The 24190-nt window shown below is 42.5% G+C and overlaps 1 protein-coding gene across 1 annotated transcript in view; it reads left to right on the top strand.

Moving 5' to 3' along the window:
* The window catches only part of VTCN1 (V-set domain containing T cell activation inhibitor 1), a 63387-nt gene extending 39409 nt beyond the window's left edge, over positions 1-23978 (top strand). The window contains exons 3-6 of the mRNA XM_058716067.1: positions 6751-7098; positions 9964-10242; positions 19796-19965; positions 22401-23978. Of these exons, the coding sequence (XP_058572050.1) occupies positions 6751-7098; positions 9964-10242; positions 19796-19920 (752 nt within the window). The 3' untranslated portion in view covers positions 19921-19965; positions 22401-23978. The remainder of the gene's footprint in view (positions 1-6750; positions 7099-9963; positions 10243-19795; positions 19966-22400) is intronic.
* The last annotated feature ends 212 nt before the right edge of the window (positions 23979-24190 follow it).

Consider the following 24190-nt stretch of genomic DNA (forward strand, 5'->3'; position numbering starts at 1 on the left):
ATCTAGGTCTAGATAACCTATCTAGATATCTAGACATAGATCTAGAAATATAGATATTTTTTAATTGTAGTCATCTGAGAAACAGTTGTTGGCCTTTCTTACTTTCGTTTCATGGTTTTCAATCGTTTTTAATTTTACGTAAGGTAAAGATACCATCTTACTGGATAGGCTCTCTGTGTGTCTCAAGCTGGTCATGGATATAAGCCAAATGTGGTAGAAAGAGCACAGGGTTAGTTCCAGACAAGATTGTGTTTGATCCTGGCTCCACTACATGCTAGACAGAGCTTCGGCCAGCCATTTAATCCCATGGAGCCTCTTTATCCTCAGTCATAAGAAGGGCATAATGGTAATTCTTATCTTTCCTGGTTCTTACCAGGCTTAAAAGGAGTCACTATAACTGAAGCACTTAGTAAAGTCTCCCTGTCCTCCTGGTGCTCTGATCTGCAATCTTTCCAAATGATTCTAGTTAATAATGGTTATCGAAAGCATTAAGATTTAACATGTGGCAAGTCAGGTGCTATGTTAAGCTCTTTGCCTGCGCTGTATCCTTTAGACCTTTCAGGGACTGTCTGAGGGAGCTACTATCATTAACATCTTAATTTTAGGGGCGCCTGGGTGGCTCAGTCGGTTAAGCGTCCAACCTTGACTCAGGTCACGATCTCGCGGTTCATGAGGTCGAGCCCCACGTCGGGCTCTGTGCTGACAGCTCAGAGCCTGGAGCCTGCTTTGGATTCTGTGTCTCCCACTCTCTGCCCCTCCTCTGTTCATGTTCTGTCCCTGTCTCTCAAAAATAAGTAAACGTTAAAAAATTTTTAAAAGATGAAAAAAAAAATGAAATAAAGAAGTTAGAAAACTTGCCCAAGATCACATATCCAGTAAGTGGCAGAGATGAGACTTAAATCCAGACAGCCTGATACCCGTTCTCAAACACCATATTCTACGGTGGCTTCCCACATTGTCCCTTCATCTAGCATGGCCCAGCATCCCCCCTCATTTCTTCTCACAGAAGCAGCCGTTACCCCCAATCCTGCTCTCCTCTCTGGCAAGAGGGGCACTCACATTGGTGCCAGCTTAAGCCTACGTGTTGCCACCTTTAAGCCTTGTGCTATGGTGTCCATCCAGGTGGTTGGGTGTTTCCAGCCAATGCCGAGCAACCATTCCTGAAAGCTTCCAGTATGCTGTCTATGCTACTGGAATGTACAGAACTTGTCTTACTGAGTCATTTCAAAAGAAAGTTCATTTTCCAGGTTTTATCCAGTGGCACTAGACATCCCAGATTCATAATTTCTGTAAAGAAGTCTTGCCTTGTGTCACCTGTACCCTCACTTTCCAAGAGATTTCTGCTCCTACAGGGCAGGGCAATTGAATAGCACTCACCCAGTGTGAAAACAGAACTGCTCAGGTTTTGGCCTGCTTCTCGTTTACAGCTACTTTTCTCCGATGCAAACTAGAGCTGTCAGAGCAATTAGCCCTCAAGGGCTAGAGAATGCATTTTCAGTAAGTGGCAGGGCTTTCCAACTTTAAAGTTCAAATCTTAGAGGCCAGTGAAATTCTTAAAATCTGTGCCTGTTTCAATTAACAGAAATCTCTATCAATAGATAACCACCTCAAACCCATCTCCTGGAGTCCTTTTACCCTTCGGCTCACCAAATCACACAAGAGCCACTGGTGGTTAAGAGGCCTGGAGAATACTACCAGGCCAGATTGTGTTTCCTAAAACAATTGGCTCTTTGAGCCAATATTTGCTTGCAAGTTTGAATACAGATTTCTTTCTTTCTTTTCTTTCTTTCTTTCTTTCTTTCTTTCTTTCTTTCTTTCTCTCTCTTCTTTCTTTTTCTTTCTTTTATTTTCTTCTCTTTTTTTTGAAAAGCAATATTTGTATGCTATTGCTTGCAAATTAAATTTCCTTTAATCACTTTTAATCTTCATTTATTCAGCTAACAAGCATTTATTGATTGCTTTCTGGGTGCAAAGCCATGGCTAGGTCCTCATGGTTTTTTAAGTTCTCCCTAGTTTTTATTCCTCCTCTTGATTTGATAAGGGAGGGGAGCATTTAATTGACATTATGCTCATTCCATCTGCCACATCTTTAATGCAACCTTAAATGGGCTAGAGCCTGCAGTGGGTCCCTGGGGCACTCCACACTTGCCTACTTTCAATCATTAAGTTCTCTAAGAGATATTTCAGCAAATTCTCTACCTTTGGGCTCAAGGCCAACACATTAAAATTAATTCGGTAGCACAATTACTAAACTAAGATATGTCATTACCATTTCATTCTCTCTATAAACTGTGTTAATCATGTATTTTTTCTGAAAAGTAATTTTTCAATTCAACTTTAATGGCACTTTATAAACTACAATCAAATTTATCCCTGCTCTAACATAGTTACATTTGCTCCATGATTGTATTGAGAATCTCTGTATTTTCATTGCCTTCTTTTTCACTGGCTCACGCTCACGTTTCCCCAAAATTTAGGTGCGGTAATCCTGCCGAATATTCCTTATTCCTATAACCATTTTGGATAGTAGCATTATCTCATATAGTGCCTTGATTTCTTATTTCCATTCACTCATTCATGTATTCATTCAATGAACAAACACTATTTTTCTTTGTAGAAATGTAGCATTAGGCACTTGTCTTACTTTGTTCAGGCTGCCATAACAAAATATCATAGACTGGGTGGCTTAAAAAACAGAAATTTATTTTCTCACAGTTCTGGAGGCTGGAAAGTCCTCCCCAGGTTTTAGGTGGCCCCATCTCTAAGGCTACAATGGTAGTGGCCCTCTGGCCTGTTGAAACACAGACAATGGCCCTCATCCTTTGAAAGGAAGGAGGCACACCCGATAATCTCTGCGCATCACCTTTAGATTGTTTTTCCCTTTTCTGGAAGAATAGCACATATTTACAGCTCTATGGTCTTGGCCTGCAGGATCTAAGAAATCTGACAGCCTTCCTTCATTTGTCTCATTTTTTCTATCCCCTTTAGTTTTTCTGTCCCCTGCTGGTGCTGTTGCTGCTGGTATAGTCCCCATTTCTATTCCTGGCTTCTGCCGAGGTGGCTAATTAAACCTTTCTCATTTTTTTGCAATATGGATAGGCTGAGAAATTTCCAAATCTTCAAGTTATGGTTCTTTTTTAACTTAACAATTCCTTCTTCAATTCATCTCTTTCCTTTCTTAAATTTTACTATATAAGCAGTCAGGAGTAACCAAAATGCTCCTTCACACCTTTGCTTAGAAATCTCAGCTAGGGGCACCTGGCTGGCTCAGTGAGTAAAGCATCTGACTCTTGATCTCGAGGTCATGAGTTCGAGCCCCACATTTGGTGTAGAGATCACTTTAAAAATATACAATCAATTAATTATATACCATTACTTGTAAATTCATTCCATTACTTGTAAATTCAAAATTCCATCACTTATAAATTCAACTTTCCACGAAACACTAGAACATAGTTTAACCAAGTTCTTTGCCACTTTATAACAGGATGACTTTTCCTCCAGTTTCCAATAACATGTTCCTCATTTCCATCTGAGACCTTACCAGAATCACCCTTAACATCCATATTTCTAACATGCATCTTAAAATTCTTCCAGCCCCTACCCAGGACCCTGTTTCAAAGCACCTTCCACATGCTTACTAGTCTATTACACCAGCACCTCACTTCTTAGTACCAAAATTTGTATTAGTCAGGGTTGTCCCAAGAAACAGAACCCAGAACCAATTAGAATGTGTGTGTGTGTGTGTGTGTGTGTGTGTGTGTGTGTGTGTGTGTAATGAGAGAGAGGGAGGGAGAGATTTAGAAAGAATTGGCTCACACAATTGTGGAGGCTAAAAAATCCCAAGATCTGCTTCATCAAGCTGGAGACCCAGATGGTTGAGTTCCAATCTGAGTCCAAAGGCTTGAGAACCTGGAGAGCCAATGAAGTAGTTCCAGTCCCAAAACTGGCAGGCTCAAGATCCAAGAAGAGAGTGTTTCAGGTCTAGCCCAAAGGCAGGAAAAGACGAACGTCCCAGCTGAAAGCAATCAGGCAGTCGGAGTTCCCTCTTACTCAGGCTTTGTGTTCTATTCAGGCCTTCTACTGATTGCATGACGCCCCCCAAATAAGGGGCAGGGGGTGACCTGCTTTACTCCGTCTACTGAATCAAATGTTAATCTTATCCAGAAACATCCTCACAGACGCCCCAGAATGTCTGACCAAATGCCTGGGCATTCCATGGCCCAGTCAAGTTGACATATAAAATCAGAGCATTATAGGGCTTACGAATATCATGAAGACAGTCTCCGTCCTTGAAAAGCTTACAAATGTGTGCCAGGGACAGACCAGACACAAGGTGGAGGGAGACAGCTGCTATAATAAAGGCAAGGGAAAGTATTATGGGAGAGTAGAGAATCTATTAATTTTGTCTTGGCAGATCAAAAGAGGGCTTCACGCAAGGGCTGCCATCTGAACAGCCTTGCATAGAAGTAGAATTTGGATAGCTGGTGATAAAGGAGAGGGGAGAACTATAAATTGTAGGTGTGAGATGAACAGGGGTGTGAAGATGCATAGTATAATGATATAACCAGTACTACCCTGGAATGTCTTGGATATTAGTCTGTCAAGTAAAAATAATTGAAAAGCAAATTAAATCTTTAAAGCAGCGTTCAAGAAAATGCCAAGGCAGGGGATGGGGCCTGTTGCATTCATATAATGCATTGAAACTCCGTACAGTCGTCTTTCATAATTTCTCTCCCAAATCTCCCACGTGAATGGCCACTGTGCATGGCAGCTGCTCCCAGGTCTCACTTCCCCCACACTCAAAAGTCTGCTCAACTTCCTCCCAAGCCAGCCTGTGCACAGGTTTTTTTTTTCCCCTGCCTCTTTTTCACCTAGAACTGTTCTTCTATCAGTAACTCTGTTCTTTCTAAATAAACCCATTGAGCTTAGCTTCTTCGGGTCTGTCCTCCATCCAGTACCTTCACCTACTTTCCATAAAGCCCACAAGCCAATTAGTTCCAATCCCTAATGGGCTAGGAGAGGTGAAATGCCAAGGATATCCTTATGTTCATAGCATTTACCTCTTGAATCTGAAAAATAGCATGCATACCTTGTGTACTTTTTCCAGTGAAAGCAGAAAATCAATAAATCACTTGATATACATAAATAGTAGAGACTATGGAAGGATGTGTTAGGAAATGAGACTGGAAAGGCAGCGATAAAAACTAATATCTATGGGGCACTTACTATGTGCCAACCAGGATTTAGCTTTGAAGGCCATGCTAGTAAGTCTGAACTTTATTTACTCCACAGCCTTTGGGAGCCGTGGAAGATTAGTGATTATAAAACTGATGTGTCCAGACTGTATTTTAAGGTCTACCTGTAAGATGAATGCATGTAAACTAGATTGGATGGAAGCAAAGATGAAGCACAGAAATACCAACAGGGAAGCCAAGAAATGCTCAGGACCCATCAAGTAGGACTTTTTTGGCTCTAAGAAGGAGAGGTGTGTGCCGACTGTTTTAATATAACAAACAAAGCGTTTGTTTAAAAGGTACTCAGAGGTTGGGACAGGAACTAGACGTGGAACCCCTCAGGATCTAAGACAGCTCTAGGGGTGGAGGATTCTCTTCATCTTTCTCTCGCATGTTCTCTCCCCCACACTTTGGATCGGCTCCACTCTCCTCTTAGGCTCAAATGCCCCTCCCCCTCCTTCACTTCACAACCAACCACGGAAGGAGTCTCTCAAGAAGATTCGGTTAATAAGAGACTCTTAAGTACTGAGAACACACTGAGGGTTGATAGGGGGTGGGGGAGAGGGGAAAGTAGGTGATGGGCATTGAGGAGGGCACCTGTTGGAATGAGCACTGGGTGTTGTATGGAAACCAAATTGACAATAAATTATATTTAAAAAAAGAAGAAGAAGATTTGGTTAATTAAATCACCCCTACAGGCATGCCCAGTCATTCAGTTGGCCAGTCCTTCACAGATTGCACAGGCTGTCCACTGGGCAAGTTGGGGAGAGGCAGTGGATATGTCTGGCATCATAATTAATATTTCTACTGGTGGTATGTTTGGAGGGCAGGGTGGTATCTATCTTAAGCCAAAAATCAATTAAATTAAGTACCATTCTTCATTACACCATAGCTAGCACTATAACCTTGACCAAGTCACTTATCTCCTCTTTGCTTTGGTTTCTTCATCATCCAAATGGAGATCAAAGTAACAGCACTTTAGAATCTAGCATTCTTCAGAATCACTAGCCACATTTAGTTAACGTGAGGTCTCACTTCTGTGCCACTTCTGGTTAACCAAGAGTAACAATACCTGATGTATGTCATTGCAGTTTGCAAATCAAGTTCACGTCCATTTGATTTGATCCTCATAAGAACCCTTTCAGGTGGGGAAGACAGATATCATTCCCTCCATTTTTCTGAGACCCAGAGAGGTTACATGATTTACTCAAGCTCACACAGCTATTAAGTCAGAAAGCCAGGACTTGAATTCCCATTTCAAACTCCAAGTTCCGTATGTTCTCTACTTGTCACCTCTCAAGTTTGGGTTGCCTGTTCCAAAAAGCAGATCTGCTGTATATCAAGGCTATTGTGTCCCTGTTCTTTCTATTCTTATGTCTTCTTTTTTTATGCCTCTCCTGTTCTTCTACATTTCTAATTTATTCCAGAAGTGTTTGGCCTTCAGTAATGAAGGGTTTGGTTGTAGACATTCCAAGACTTCCCTCAGCATTGACCCTTGCTTCCTGAATTGCAGGGAGACACTCCATTAGAGTCACTACTCTCACCTCCGCTGGGAACATCGGGGAGGATGGAATCCTAAGCTGCATTTTTGAACCTGACATCAAACTTTCTGATATCGTGATACAGTGGCTGAAGGAAGGTGTTATGGGCTTGGTACATGAGTTCAAAGAAGGCAAAGACGACCTGTCAGACCAAGACGAGATGTTCAGAGGCAGGACGGCTGTGTTTGCGGATCAAGTGATAGGTGGCAATGCCTCTCTGAGGCTGAAAAACGTGCAACTCACAGATGCTGGCACCTATAAATGTTACATCATCACCTCCAAAGGCAAGGGGAATGCTAACCTTGAGTATAAAACTGGAGGTGAGTCACTTTGGGGAAGAGGGAAAGAAAGTGCCCAAAGGTAGGTGCCCAAAGGTATTTGGGGCTAAAGACCATGGATGGCTGATGGAATATGTGTGCCCAAGAGTGACCAATAAGGCAAAGACTGTCTGAATTCTGCCAGCAGCCATCCTTGCTGTCCAAGACCCACAGCAACTCCAAAAATAGCCCCCTATCATATTAGATCTTAAAATCTTCTGTTCTGGACTCTAGTCTTTTCCAGATTTTCAGGTATATTCCCTGAAATATCTTGCCAAAATAAACGTGGTCTCTTTCATGGTAGCCTGTGTCATTACTAGCAAGAGAAACCTGTGATCTGGCCTGAGACTTTTCTACAAGAAGTAGGCCCTAGCCCAAGTCTGAATTCAGTACCTCCAGGGGCTTATGGCAGTGGAACCCATTTTAGGAAGACTTCAAAAGGAACTAATGAAAAACAGTATTGTCCTATAAACTCACTAATCCTCCCCCAGTGAAATCCACCCTTCCTTATCAACTCAGCTTGGTGAATTACTGTACAAGGAACTCAGAAATGTACTGTGAGGAGTAAAAAGATGATTAAGAAAACTAGATGATTGTCCCCCGTCTTGAAGAGCTCTTTGTATAGAGCATATAGAGTTGAGGGCTGGGGCAGAGATAAGAAAAATGGGTAAATAACTATAATAATTGGTAAAGTGTATCAAATGCTTTAAGAGAAATACACAGTGATTTGGGGATTCAGAGGGAGAGAGAGATCACATCCAAATGCCTAGGGAGGGGACAGATAGGAAAGCCCCCAAGGAGAATTTGGCATTTGAGAAAGGCCTTGCAAGATAGGCAGAAAGTATCCCAAGGTCTCCTGGCCCGCACAGGCCTTCCTTGGACACTTCATAACATGTGTTTATATTTGTTTGAGGCACAGATCTAGAGCCAGACCTGGACAAGTATAGTGACCTGGGCAAGGCAACCTGACTGGGCCTTAGTTTCTTCATCTTAAAATGGGGATTCCTAGGGTCATCTCAAAGGGACACTGGAGCCAACTGAAAGGGCTTCCAATGGCAAAGCTGGAACAGTCTGAGCAACCATATAAACAGCATGGTATTAAATTAGAACTCCAAGTATAAAATAAACATGTGAGTCCATACTTCTATAAATATGAGGGAGACGGCACCAACATTTACAGATGAATTCCAAATAATGTATTTAGATCTCCCCACTCCTGGAGGTAGAGCTTAACACTTCCTCCCTCCCCCATGACCACACATAGTGTGTGTTTTTCTCAGGAAGTCCAGCTTCCAGAGAAACCTGCCTCAGCCGGGTGGTCAAAGTTAACCTCATCAGTGATAAGTCATGTTGATAGCATGCCTTCCGATGTGACATGATGAGAAGGATACTCTTCCTCCCACAGTCTTCCTCTCCAAAACCCATAGCACTAATCTAATCATGAGAAAAACATCAGACAGATTCCAAGAGAGGGGCATCCCACAAAATATCTGACCAATACCACTCAAAGCTGTCAAGATCGGGAAAAACATGGAGAGACTGAGATACTGTCACAGGCCAGAGGAACCTGAGAGGACGGGAGGACCAAATGCAATATGGGATGCTGGGAAAGAAAAAGGACATTAGTGGGAAAACTGGTGAAATGCAAACAAAGTCTGGAGATAAGTTAATAGTTATGTACCAGTGATGGCTTCTATTATAATTACATAATAGTTATGTACCAGTTATGTACCAGTGATGGGTTTCTCTGGCACATTTTGACAGATGTGCCACGGTTATTTAAGATGTTAACATTAGGGAAAATGGGGTGAGGTGTATACAAGATCGCTGTGCTATCCTGGCAACATTTCTGTAAATCTAAAATTATGCCAAATTTAAAGCTTATTTTTAAAATGGTGATAATAGATATCCTTGTAACTGTTGTGAGGATCAAATGAAATAATGTCTGGAATTTGGTACCTGGCACAGAGAACACCCTCAATAAATGGTGGTTCACTGTCATGTACACTCAGTTCCTTACATCATCTCCCGGGAGCTCATTCCCTGCCTGCTGGGAGGGGATGAGTCTCATCTCCCCTGCTAGATGGCAGACTCTTTAAGAGCAAGGCAAGGTCTTTCCTTGTACCACTCACTCAGTTCCAGCACAGTCCCGGGTGAAGGAAAGTGCTAAATAACTTAATAAATTATATCCTGGCATAATAAGCATTTTACAGTCAAAAGTCCAGGACTTAACATTTTTCCATAAGTATCTTTCTGCCTGAATATTAGAAGAAGCTAGTCTTAATTTCCAAGTTCATTTACCTCCCCAAGAAGGAGAACTATCTTAGAAGGAGACAAATGCCTGCCTCTACCCCTGGACACCAGGGCTGGAGAGGCTCCACCCAAGAAAATCCAAACCACCATGATAGGAAGGCCTGTGTATGGAATTTCTGTGGGCGACAGGTGAATGCTGTTTGTTTTTTCCTTCTCCTTCTCCTTCCCCACCCTAACTTTATCCTCCAGGCAGAAAAATACATAAAAAAATCCAAGAGGCTTCACAGGTACCTGAGAAAATGCCCAATTTCCTTAACGGATACACTTTCTTGTGATCAACTTTATCCTTTATCTTTAAAGGGATAAACTGGAACTCATCTTAGTTGGAGAGATTTACCTGTTATAACAATGATACCTAAAACTTAGGTATTGGGCAAAGGTTTGTGTAAATCTTTACTGGAAACTACTATACAATGGGCCATGCACAGACAGCCCACTGGGGAAGTATTGAGTCACTTCGGTGGTGGAAATGACTGTATTTTTAAGACCTTGCACTTCAAAGGCTATATTGTTTTATTGGTATGACCTTGACATCTGCCCCTTTCAATCCTGCAGCCTTCAGCATCCCAGAGGTGAACGTGGACTATAATGCCAGCTCAGAAAGCCTACGGTGTGAGGCTCCCCGATGGTTCCCCCAGCCTACAGTGGTCTGGGCATCCCAAGTTGACCAGGGAGCCAACTTCTCAGAAGTCTCCAATACCAGCTTTGAGCTGAACTCTGAGAATGTGACCATGAAGGTTGTGTCCGTACTCTACAATGTCACAATCAACAACACGTACTCCTGTATGATTGAGAACAACATTGCCAAAGCCACAGGGGATATCAAAGTGACAGGTGGGTTTCTCCATGCTTTTTGTACACTTTTCATATGGGTTTATTGGGGGTGAGAATCAAATCTGAATTAAAATCTAATTTCTTTAACAGATATATTATGTATCAGGGAATGGAAAGCTCTAGAGTCCTCTTCATGGAGACCTTAGCCACAATTATAGTTGGGACTGCATTACATAAGAAGAAGCCTAACACAAGACAATATTTATGGCATATAGGTCAAAAATTGCAATGAGGCTTCATCTTGTATGCCTTCTCATTGACTGGGGGTGGTTCCCTGGAAAGCACTATTTAGGAATCTGTGGCCCTAACTCAGTAGGTCTGCTTTGGTGAAGCAATGAGGAAAATGACAATTATTTGACATCTTTGACATATTCAGCTGGTGATCTACATGCCTAGCCCCCCAAAACTGATTTGGTTCTAGCCTGCTTTTGAGAAGACTTTTTTAGGGTCTGACTTAGTCTTATTCAGCCCATCTGGGACTGGCTCATGATCCCACTAACACTGGCCTGGGATTTATCTGAAAGCTCTGGCATTAAGTGGCCTCCCAGGCTGACACGACCAAGACTCAGAGAGGCCCAACATGCTAGTTTCCCTGCTTTCATGCGCGCACACACACACACACACACACACAAAACCTAGGGTTGAGCTAGTGTCTAGAAAATGCACAGACTGGATTATGACTTTTAAGACCGTCCCTACGGCAGCTGAATTAAAAATTCAGTCTAGAGTGGAAGGCGTATGTCAGGAGAACTGCTGTCTCATATCCAGCCCAGAACCAGTGGAATACCTTGCACATTTAAGAGACCTATCAAGAATGTTTGCTGAATTTAGCAGATCCTGCACACCGAGAAAACTGATTTGAGGATTAACACAACAATCTGCACAACCTGAACCACAGAACTCAGCAGGTACATGGCGCAGAGAGGTGAACCGGGGGAGAGAAGCCATGGAGGGCAGGGAGCTGTTTTTCCATCCAGGGAGATGATGGAGAATACGGGAAAAGCACTCCCCCTCAAAAACAGCTGGACAGAAAGCAGAAAAGTGGAAACAGCCGCAGGGACTGAACTGAAAAGGGAGAAAGGAGAGGAGAGGGTTTAAATTCCATTAAGACTATAAACAGGGAGCGCAGTGTCTGCAACTCCACAGCTGATACCTGGCGGTGCTCCGGTGGGAAGGGCGAATCCCCAGGAGTAGAGTGGGGTCCGGGGCTCTTCGGGCCACAAGGGGAGAGGCGGTTCCCCTGCTGGGAGGACATTCGGTAGAGGCTGTGCAGCCACCCGGTCCCAGCGGACCCCGGAGAACAATCGTATTCGCTGGTGCTGGAACAAGGTGGCTGGGGGTGAAGCCAGATGCGGGTTGAGATTTTCCATAATCTCTGAAACGCTGCTGCCACCCGATCGCGGGAACTTTCTCTGGGGCGGCTGGCACCCAGCCCAGCCGCAGTCTCTGGGCGTCAGCAGCACAGTCCCGCCAACGTTCCTGGGGGCGGCGTCACCCGGCCAGTGCTCGGTGAGACCCTCCCACAGAGAGGTGGAGCGGGTCAGAGCCGCAGTCCCTCGGAAGTGAGGGGTCGGGAAACACAGTCTCATCTGAGATAAAACTCAGGAGGGAAGTGCCGCCTGGCACCCTGATGGCTTGGTCACGCAGGGTATAAAAGCGGGGAGCCGCCGGAAGCCAAACACAAAGGACGGGTGCGCGACAAGAGACGAGGTAGCTGGGTGACGCCATTTTTGCCCCTCGCACGCATGCGCATATACACACCTACACGCGCCACAACAATCCACCCTGGTAAGCTAAGCAGCACCATCTAGTGGAGAACGGAGCCATTACACTGAGCCCCGCCTAACTGGGCCAACCTCGCTCTTCAGGAACATGACAAATCTCTCCACCTACTTAGTTTACGGACTATAAAGTACTTCATAGTTTGACTTCTAGGGGAAAATGGCGTAATTTCAATTGTATTTCAGTCTGTTCACTGGTCCATCTATTCAATTTTTTTTCTTTATTTTTCTTTCTCTTTCTCTTTTTCATTTCTTCTTTTTCTTGAATACAGAAAGAAAAAAATTTATTTTTACTTTCAATTTTTATTAAAAATATTTTTCTTTAATTTTTTTCTACTATATTTTTTAGTCTTGTGTAAATTTTTTCAAATTCTATTTTACTTCCATCTTATCATTTTATTCTATCTCAGTGTATTCATTTTTTCAAATTTTCAAACGATTTCTTTTTTTTTTCTTTCCCCTTTTTCCTCTAATCTATCAAGCCCCTTTCAACACCCAGACCAAAACACACCTAGGATCTAGCACCATTTATTTGATTTTGTGTGTGTGTGTTTGTTGTTTTTAATTTTTTAACTTTAATTATTTTTAATTTTAATTGTTTTTAATTTTTTTACCTAATTAATTCCTTTTCTCCCTTCAAAATGATGAAACAAAGGAATTCACTCCAAAAGAAAGAGCAGGAAGAAACAACAGCCAGGGACTTAACTAACACAGACACAAGCAAGATGTCTGAACCAGAATTTAGAATCACGATAATAAGAATACTAGCTGGAGTTGAAAATAGATTAGAATCCCTTTCTGTGGAAATAAAGAAGTAAAAGCTAGTCATAATGAAATAAAAAGTGCTATAACTGAACTGCAATCTTGAATGGACGCCACGGCGGCAAGGACTGATGAGGCAGAGCAGAGAATCAGCGATCTAGAGGACAAACTTCTAGAGAATAATGAAGCAGAAAAAAAGAAGACTAAGACAAAAGAGCACGATTTAAGAATTAGAGAAATCAGTGACACATTAAAAAGGAACAATATCAGAATCATAGGGGTCCCAGAAGATGAAGAGAGAGAAAAGGGGGTAGAAGGGTTATTTGAGCAAATCATAGCAGAAAACTTTCCTAACCTGGGAGAAGACACAGACATCAAAATCCAGAAAGCACAGAGGACTCCCATTAGATTCAACAAAAACCGACCATCAACAAGGCATATCATAGTGAAATTCACAAAATATTCAGGTAAGGAAAGAATCATGAAAGCAGCAAGGGGAAAAAGTCCTTAACCTACGAGGGAAGACAGATCAGGTTTGCAGCAGACCTATCCACAGAAACTTGGCAGGCCAGAAAGGAATGGCAAGATATATTCAAAGTGCTGAATCAGAAAAATATACAGCCAAGAATTCTTTATCCAGCAAGGCTGTCATTCAAAATAGAAGGAGAGATAAAAAGTTTCCCAGACAAACAAAAATTAAAGGAGTTTGTGACCACTAAACCAGCCCTGCAAGAAATTTTAAGGGGGACTCTCTGAGGGGAGAAAAGACTATATATATATATATATATATGTGTGTGTGTGTGTGTGTGTGTGTATATATATATATATATATATATATATATATATATATATATCTCAAAAGCAACAAAGACTAGAAAGGACCAGAGAACACCACCAGAAACTCCAACTCTACAAGTAAAATAATGGTAATAAATTCATATCTTTCAGTACTCACTCTAAACACCAATGGACTAAATACTCCAATCAAAAGATGCAGGGTAACAGAATGGATAAGAAAACAAGATCCATCTATATGCTGTTTACAAGAGACCCACTTTAGACCTAAAGACACCTTCAGATTGAAAGTAAGGGATGGAGAACCATCTATCCTGCTAATGGTCGACAAAAGAAAGCCAGAGTAGCCATACTTATATCAGACCATCTAGACTTTAAAATAAAGACTGTATCAAGAGATAAAAAAGGACATTATATCATAATTAAGGGGACTATCCACCAAGAAGACCTAACAATTGTAAACATTTATACTCCAAATGTGTGAGCACCCAAATATATAAATCAATTAATCACAAGCATAAAGAAACTCATTGATAATACGATAATAGTAGGGGACTTCAAAACCCCACTTACAACAATGGACAGATCATCTAATCAGAAAATCAATAAGGAAAAAATGGTTTTGAATGACACACTGGACCAGATGGACTTAACAGATATATTCAGAACATTTCATCCTAAAGCAGTGGAATATACATTCTTCTCCAGTGCACATGGAACATTCTCCAGAATAGACCACATACTGAGACACAAATCAGCCCTCAACAAGTACAAAAAGATCGAGATCATACCATGCATATTTTCAGACCACAATGCTATGAAACTTGAAATCAACCACAAGAAAAAATTTGGAAAGGTTACAAATACTTGGAGACTAAAGAACCTCCTACTAAAGAATGAATGGGCTAACCAAGAAGTTAAAAAGGAAATTAAAAAGTATATGGAAGCCAATGAAAATGATAATACCACAGCCCAAAACCTCTGGGATTCAGCAAAGGTGGTCATAAGAGGAAAGTATATAGCAATCCAGGCCTTCCTAAAGAAGAAAGAAAGGTCTCAGATACACAATCTAACCTTAAACCTTAAAGAGCTGGAAAAAGAACAGCAAATAAACCCCAAAAACACCAGAAGACAGGAAATACTAAAGATTAGAGCAGAAATTACTGCAAAGGAAACAATCAACAAAACTAAAAGGCAACCAACAGAATGGGAAAAGACATTTGTAAATGACATATCAGATAAAGGGCTAGTATCCAAAATCTATAAAGAACTCACCAAACTCCACACCTGAAAAACAAATAATCCAGTGGAGAAATGGGAAGAAGATATGAATAGACACTTTTCTAAAGAAGACATCCAAATGGCCAACAGACACATAAAAAGATGCTCAATGTCACTCCTCATGAGGGAAATACAAATCAAAACCACACTGAGATACCACCTCACGCCGGTCAGAGTGGCTAAAATGAACAAATCAGGAGACTATAGATGCTGGCGAGAATGTGGATAAATAGGAACCCTCTTGCACTGTTGGTGGGAATGCAAACTGGTGCAGCCACTCTGGAAAACAGTATGGAGTTCCTCAAAAAATTAAAAATAGATCTACCCCATGACCCAACAATAGCACTGCTAGGAATTTACCCAAGGGATACAGGAGTGCTGATGCATACGGGCACATGTACCTCAATGTTTACAGCAGCACTTTCAACAATAGGCAAATTATGGAAAGAGCCTAAATTTCCATCAACTAATGAATGGATAAAGAAGATGTGGTTTATATATATAATGGAATACTACTTGGCAATGAGAAAGAATAAAATCTGGCCATTTGCAGCAATGTGGATAGAATTGGAGAGTGTTATGCTAAGTGAAATAAGTCTGGGAGAGAAAGTCAGATACCACATGTTTTCACTCATATGTGGATCCTGAGAAGCTTAACAGAAGACCATGGGGGAGGGGGAAGGGGGGGGAAGTTACAGGGAGGGAGGGAGGCAAACCATAAGAGACTTTTAAATACTGAGAACAAACTGAGGGTTGATGGGTGGTGGGGGAGAGGGGAAAGTGGGTGATGGGCATTGAGGAGGGCACATGTTGGGATGAGCACTGGGTCTTATATGGAAACCAATTTGACAATAAATTATATTTAATATAAAAAAAAGATTAGAGCAGAAATCAATGCTATCGAAACCCAAAAAAACAGTAGAACAGATCAATGAAACCAGAAGCTGGTTCTTTGAAAGAATTAACAAAATTGATAACCCCCTAGCCAGTTTGATCAAGAATGTTTGCTGAATTTAACTGAATAAATCATATTTCTGTCAGCTTACTTTTTAATTTAAAATTGTAAATATGAAAAAGCAACCTGTGGCATGGGAGAAAGTATTTGCAAATCATATATCTGATAAAGGGTTAGTATCCAGAATCCATGAAGAACTTCTACAACTCAACAACAACAACAAAAATCAAATAACCCAATTAAAAAAATGGACAAAGACCTTGAAAGGACATTTCTCCAAAGAAGATACAAACAAATGGCCAATAAACGTATGAAAAGATGCTCAATATCACAAATCATCAGAGAAATGCAAATCAAAATCACATATCGCCCCACAACCATTAGAAGAGCTAGTATCAAAAAAAAAAAAAAAATCCCAGGAAAAAACAAGTTTTTGTGAGGATGTGAAGAAATTGGAACCGTTGTACATGTTGATGAGATTATAAAATGGTACAGCCGCTCTAGAAAACAGAATGGAGATTCCTCAAAGAATTAAAAATAGAACTAGCATGTGATCTAACAATACCTTCTGTGTATATATCCAAAAGAATTGAAAGCAGGTTCTCAAAGAGATATTTGTTCACCCATGTTCATAGCAGCATGATTCACAATAGACAAGAGATGGAAATAACCCAAAATGTCCATAAGAGATATATGAATAAACGAAATGTGGTGCATACATGCAATGGAATATTACTCAGCCTTAAAAAGGAAGGAAATTCTCTCACATGCTGCAAAGTGGATACATTTTCAGAATATCATGCTACATGAAATAAGCCAGTCATAGAAAGACAAATCCTCTATGATCCTACTCATATGAGATATCTAATGGAGTAGTCAAATTCATATAAATAGGAAGTAGAATGGTGGTTACCAGCAGCTTGGGGGAAGAGAAAGGCAAAGGGAGTTGTTTAACGGGTATAGAGTTTCAGATTTGCAAGATGAAAAAGTTTTGGAAGTCTGTTTCACAATAATGTGAATATATTTAAAACTACTGAACTGTACATTTAAAAATGGTAAATATGGTACATCTGTGATATGTTTACCACAATAAAAAAAGTATCTAGCCAAAAAAAAAAAAAATCATACATATGAGAAAAAGAGAGCTCTTCTGCCATCCTGAGGAACAAATTGGTGACTGTACTAAATAGATGCTCTTAGTTGACTGCAACAGAAAACCAGCTCAAACAGGCCCAAGGTAAAAGGGAAATTTAATAAAAGAACATTAGGATATCTTGTAGAACCAAGGACACAAAGTGCGGTTTGGCTTCAGGAAGTGCTGGAACCAAGAATTTAAACTCTATTGGGATTGTCAATTCTCTATTCTCTCTTTACTCTCTAATTTGGTTTCTCTTGTTTTAGTCTATAGGGCAGAATGTGAGTGCCAAGAGTTCCTAGTTTAAAAGTCTCTCTCACTCAGTAGAGTAACCAGAGTGAGCCTCAATCCCTCAGTCCTATCCTACATTCTCAGAAAGGCTCAACTTGGGCCAGCTGCCCACACACAGACCAATGGGATAGTACCTGATGGAAGGCCTTCCTAGAAGGAAAGGGGGGAATGAAGCATTGGGCATTTAGAACGAGTGTTAACACCAGTATCTCAGTTCAGATCTCAATAAATATCTCCAAACTGTGTAACTAATGCCTTCTGATAGAAAGGACAATAACTGAACAAACCACAGAAATTGAGCACACGTTTTATTCTGTGAGCAGATTCTTTTTCCACACATGTTTATTGAATGCATTAGGACAAGTGTCCCATGTATCAGAACTAGGACTGACTACCATATGGCAGCATGACATAGCTCAAAATTCAGAAAATTAACACAATTCCTTCTTGCCATGTACAAAGTAATGACTCCACACATGTGTTTAAACAATCGGATGAGACCATGAAGTTTATATCCTGTGTTCTCTGACTATACTGCTAATTTAGGCCATTCATTCAGCAAGTATCTATTGTGTGCCAAACATGTACAAAGCAGTTTTTCAAGCCCTATGAACCACTGAGATGAATAACACAAATGTCATGAGAGGTCAGTCACAGTGTAGACATGGCGTCTAGGGGAAAGCGTTGTTAATTATGACTGTGGCTCAGTAGACGAAGCAGAGTTCAAGCTAGGCTTTGAAGGACAAGAAGAATGGTTTTGATAGAGTAGGAAAGTATGAAGTCAGGAACCTATGGCAGCGGTCCAGGGGAGAAACGATGAGGGCTTTACCTGGGGCAGTGAGAGTGGAAAGGAAAGAGGAAGAATCAAAGGTTAATGAAAAAAAATGATCTTGGTGACACAAATAGGATGGACGACAGCAAGAGCAAGTCAAAATGCATCTGATATTTCTACCCAGCTTGCTTAGGACGTTAGTAATGCTGTCGACAAAAAAAAAACAAAAAAACCTAAAACACAGGAGAAGACACATGAAGACGAGGGTTCTAGAGAGGTGGAGCTGACAGGGCCCATTGTGCACACAGGTACACATGTCCACTGCTTAGCACATTATCCAGCATGTGACAGCATTCTCCCCCAAACCTTCAACTCTACTCTACATTTTTCCTTCCATGACCAGGGATCCCCATCAGTGTAACCCTTCTAGCCTCTCTCTTCTCTCCCTTCCTCCCCTTCTTCCCCGAGGAGGAGGAATTAATTTATCTGATGGGTGACTTTAATAGGAGAAGCTAGACACAAGGAGTTTGGCTCCATTCTTTCCTTAACTCTCTAGCTAACCCCCAGGAAGTCTACATTCTATTCCGCTCCTCTAAGCCACCAGTTTTTCCCAAGCGCAATCTGCCCTTGTGACGGGAAGCCTGTCCCTGTCTGGTGCTGCCCGTCCCTGGGACAGCCTGGGCTGCAGCCCATCTGCCTGAAGACAAAGCTTCATCTTTTATTGTCACCCTTGCCAATAATAAAGGTGCTATTCTGGTCTTCCAGCAGCCCCACTCTTTTTATCCCATCCTTTAATTGATTCAGAACTCAGCTGGGGAAGAGAGTGGGGCTTTTGTTTGTTTGGTTGGTTGGTTTTTTTACTGGACTCCTTTGAACCCCAATGCCGGGTGCTCAAAAAATATTTACTGAATGATTAAATTTTTAACCGACATATTCGGTAGCAGCCGTAAATCCAGATGTGGAACTCGGGACGGGGGTTCACACTATGGAGGTGGGTCTGGAAGCGATCATCAGCCTAGTGGAAGTAAAACTTACTGGGCTTGAGTGGGGTCTCTGTTATTGTTGTGCCAGGTGATACCTCCTGAGTGCTTAGTACGTGCCAGGTCCTGTTCAAAGTGCTTTACACGTATTAACTCACTAATCCTCAGAAGTTGTCTAGGGAGTAGATTGCTATTATTTTTAGCCTGGTTTTATAGGTGAAGAAACTGAGGCATGTACAGATTGAGTAACTTGCCTAAAGTCACACAGCTAGCAAGTGTCACAGCTGGAATGAACTAGATGAGACTGGGGTGTCTAGGAAGGAAAGAGTAAAAGAAGAGTAATTTCATTTCTTCACTTCTACCTTTCTCTGCTTCAAAATGAGGACGATACTTTCTCAACGCTTTGTAGTGTTGTGAGGAAGCAAAGGACACAGAGCCTGTAAAGGTGCCTGCATACAGGAACAAATACGTCTGAAAGCAAACACTGGCCATGACTGTTCACCCTATTCATTGTTTGCTGAGCAGTAACAATCTCTGTATTGGCATTGTTTTTCATTTGGCTGAGTGTCCGCTGGAGTAGACCACAGAATGGAACTTCCTTTGAAGAAGGAGAAAGCTCAGATTTTAAGCCAGTTTCGAGGGGTAGAGAATAGGGTACAGAACTGCCCCCCAACTGGGGTATAAGGTGTATTAGAAACAACTTGTTGAGTCTTTCAGGTACTTTTCTTTGCTATCCAGCCATGCGAAGAAGACCTCCAGCTTTTCCTCTGTGACCCTGAACTTGTTTCTGTCCCTTTGTAGACTCGGAGATTAAAAGGCGGAGTCACCTGCAGCTGCTGAACTCAAAGGCCTCCCTGTGTGTCTCTTCTTTCTTTGCCATCATCTGGGGACTCCTGCCTCTCTCCCCTTACCTGATGCTCAAATAAGGTGCCTTGGCCACACGGAAACATGCACAGTCACTGGTACGACAGGTGAGATGAATCACGAATGGGGTGGGAGTCGGTTCCGTGGGTGCTGGTGTTCCTCACACGAGGCAAGCAACCTCCGGCGTCAGCCTCAGAGAGAAACACTGGATGGTGCCAGGCCAGTGGGCACTATTCCCACTGGTATTGTGAAAGGTAAATGTTTGTGAACAAAGAGTGTAGCTCTCATCGATACGCTTAGAGCAGAAAACAACGATGCCATTCAAATATTTGTGTAAATTCAAACATCTTTTCATTTATTGAGTCACCCATCCACAGGCAAAAAGAGAAAGAGAAAGAGATGTTTGGCCCCGAGAGTTCCCCTGGATTTCACCGTTATTTTCCGAAGCATCATGACATGAACATCATTGCTCCCACAAGTGACCTCCTCCTACCCCTCCAGCAAAGCTCCTCTTGACCAGAAATTTGACAAGTGACTCAGCAACCAACCTCCCCTGTTGAGGCTTCTCCCTGTCACCTCAGTCCTCTGGCTCCAATCACTGGCAGGACGTTTCTCTCTGAATCACCTTCTGCGTGTGGAATTTGTACACGGCTGAGCTCATGAAACTCCAGTCGGCACGACCACATTCGGTGGCATCACCACCATGGGCCCAGGCTCACAACCTTAGAGCTATTTTTGTCCCCCGTGGCCTTCGTGTCCATTTGCTACCAAGCCCTGTAGCATTGTCCCATGTTGTCCCTCAGATTGACCCTAATCCAGCCTTCATTGCTTCACACACCAGCCTAGTTCTAAAACCTTATACTTGCTCTTTCCTTTCCCTGTTTCCGGTGATAGGAAACAAGATAGCAAAATACAATTATTCAAATGCTATTTTCATCACAGCCCTCCTTTGCTCTGGGACCTCAAGTCACTCTCTGGGCACTGTTACGTCAAAGTTGAAGTCCTCAGCCATGCGGTCACAGCTCTCTAATGGTGTCTCGCCCTGAACTTCCTCCTCCTCTCAGCTGCCCACTCCTCTCTCTGGCTCTGCTCCCTCTCTCACTGCTCCTTCCTGGAGGTGCCCTCTGCTCTATGGCGACCCAAATCCATGCTTCCTTCACCCATTTCAATCGAGTGCTTCCCAGCTTATGGCCCACTTTCCTGATGGTCCCTTTATTCCGCATCCCCTTGGCAAGCATGAATAATGTATGATATCTTCCACTCTCTAAGGCACATCCACTCCTTGCCTAGATTGTTAAGTAGGGCAGGCGAAGCTCTGTTGATCTGCTTTTCATTCTTTCTCCTGCTCCAAACACAACCGCGCAGTGCACAGAAATGATTCTCTGTAAGGAAACCAGCCAGTTCCCACCTCCACCGCTGCCAGCGGAGGGAGATTTCCCTGAGGAAACTCTCTCTTGAGGATCTCACTAGTAGAAGGAATGCTTTCTTCTTTCCTTCATGCCCCACAACACTGTAAATACATTTTTAATATCCTGCAACTAGATAATCTGACCTAAAAAGTATAGCTTATTCATCTTTACCTTGTATTCCCTTCAAGCAGTAATTTGCAGGCTTTTTTAAAAGCCGTGACATACATGTAGGGGATAATGTTCACATGCAGTATGTATAGGTTATATACTGTTAACTGATTAGCTCGTTCTCCCTAGAACTATAGAGGGATAACCTTGAAATATTTTGTTTAATAACCAAATAGATCATTACTTATGACACACATTATAAGTGACTGTTGGGGAAGGTCAATGAAAAGACGTGACTGTCAGTTGACCTATGAGCTAGACCCGGGTGATCAGAGGCTCCTCACCTCCTCCTCTGTCCTTGGAATGAGGTTCCCACTTGCCTTTCCCACTCCCAGAGGCTGCTCCAAGAACATGGCCTTGAGATGATGATGTGGTGTTGAGAACACCTTGCACGGTATTTGAACCTCCTGAAGGCCCCTTTATGTATAAAGATTTGCAGGGATCCACTCATCTTGTTGTCGCCCATGACAAGCCTCATATGTAAGTGCCCTCTGCTCACTGACACTGCCACCTACCAACCTGGAGTAACCTGCCTCCTTGGATCTCTCCCTGACCTATATGTTGAGGGCGGGGTGGGGGGGGGTGGGAGGCAGTGTCGGATTACACCCAGGAAGCTCTGAGACAGCTGCCAACCAACACGGGTCACAACACTTTAGGTCACATGCTTTCCTTGGTTGGAAACTCAAGCAGAAGCCATCTTTCTGCTTCTACCCAGGAGCCTCATAGTTCATCTCTCAGTTCCTGTTTGCTCTAAGGATGATCCCCTCCCTTAAGAAGAGACTCAAGCCATCTCCTTTCCCCCAGCAACCCATGGTACCATGTGGTCTTGGTGGAACACCATCAAAATACAGAATAACCAGCCCATTTCTGAACAAGAGATACCCATATACAGGGGTAGATACCATCAGTTCTCAATAAATGTTTGCTGAATGGTTGTAATGATAGCCTATTTCTGTTATTTTCAGAAGCCCAGGAATCTGCAGAACTATTTCACCACAAGATATGACCTAGTTTTATATTTCTGGGGGGAAATGAAATTTGGAGTGAACGAATAAGATCAAGAAGCAAAAAAAAGCCAAAAGCAACCCACGGAAGACTCCAAGATGAACAAGATAAATCTATCTTCAAAGATGTATATTTAAAGCTGGGAACATAATTCACCTGAACTGGAAATGTGTTAAGACTGAGTAAAATGCATGTGGAGACAGGTGTATCCATACCTCAGGGACCTCCCCTTACCCCTGCCCATCCAGGGAGTGAGAGGAAGGGATACTGTATCTCCCTCGTCTCTGAATCTTTATATTGCTGTAATGTTGCCCTAAAATCCCAGAACGTTCTGACTGCAATAGATCCACATCTTCTACTCTATGAATTAAACTGCAGTGGATATAATATGAAGCTGGTAATTGGGTGTCCCTTCACAATTCAGAGATGGCTGAATTTTAGTGATGGGTCAAATCACTTTTCATTAGGATGACCCAAGAGCGCCTTGGAATCTCCTTCCACCTGACAAATGCTAAAGAAATGTGGAGAAGGTCATAAATGTAACACAAAAATTATGACACGGATTTTCTAAATTACCTGAGCCTCTTGTTTTTAAAACAAACAAATGCCATTACATTTCCCAGATGATGTTCATCCTGAACGGTCCGGGAAAGGACCTCTCACCATCACTGTATAGGGCACCGTATCATCACGAGGTGTCAGGCTTCTGCTTTGTATCCTGTGTGGACGGCGATGACCTCAACTCTCAACAGCATCTAGAGCATGCTCAGCTACTCAACGATGGTGATTTTTCACACCCATCCCCACACGCAGGGGACATCTGGATATGTCTGGAGACAACTGGAGGTGTCACAACTCGGGGGAGAGGGGAGGGTGCTACTGTCATGGATAGAACTCAGGGAGGTTGCTCAACATCCTACAATGTACAGGACGACCACCCACAACAAAGAATTATCTGGCCCAAAACGTCAGTCGTGCTGTCACAAGAAGCCCTGATGCAGAGTAGACAAGGATCTAGAAAAGAGGGGAGCAAACAAAGCTGTTTGCTTCCCACAAACAGGCCCTGTCCTCGGTCTCAGCACAGAGGTGTCAGTACAGACAGCCAGAGCTCAGTGTCAGGCAATCAGGCATTCCCGATGGGGTTATCTTCAGCTGGGTCCTTTCCCTCTGTCCTAGTGTACAAATCAGGCTCTGTGAGATCGGCCTGCACTCCATCTCAAGTTCTTGTGCTCCAAATTTGGAGCTCAGGACCTTGCCTGGTCACACTTCAAATTAAGGCAACAAAAACATGTACCTTCCTTGAAACGCACAGAGACTTCTGAAAGCAGGGGCGATGAACCTTTGAAGTGAGACCCTGAGGAATGAAGCTCTGATCGAAAAGAATGTTCTGTTCACAACCCCCCTGCCCATACTCTTCACGTGTTGACCACCGGCCTCCCGGCACTTTGGACCCACCGTGACTGTATTACATTTTGTTATAGAAAACTTGATTTTTGAGTTCTGACCATTCAAGAGAATGATTAAACACGCATTTCCTATGCTGTTGTCTGTCTGGTCTGTCAAACAAAGCGAGCGTAAGGGAAGATGGATAAAAAGCCAGGGATCAAGTTCTGAAGATTAGAACGTAGCATGTAACAGGCCTTCAACAAGTGTTTGTTGAATGAAAAGATAAATGAATAGGATGTGAGCACGGGCCAACTGGCTGGGCCTAGTTACTTGAGGAAAGTCTATAGGCTTTACCAGCCTGCCA

Source organism: Neofelis nebulosa, chromosome 2 (assembly GCF_028018385.1).
Source record: "Neofelis nebulosa isolate mNeoNeb1 chromosome 2, mNeoNeb1.pri, whole genome shotgun sequence".
NCBI classification, from domain to species: Eukaryota; Metazoa; Chordata; class Mammalia; order Carnivora; family Felidae; genus Neofelis; species Neofelis nebulosa.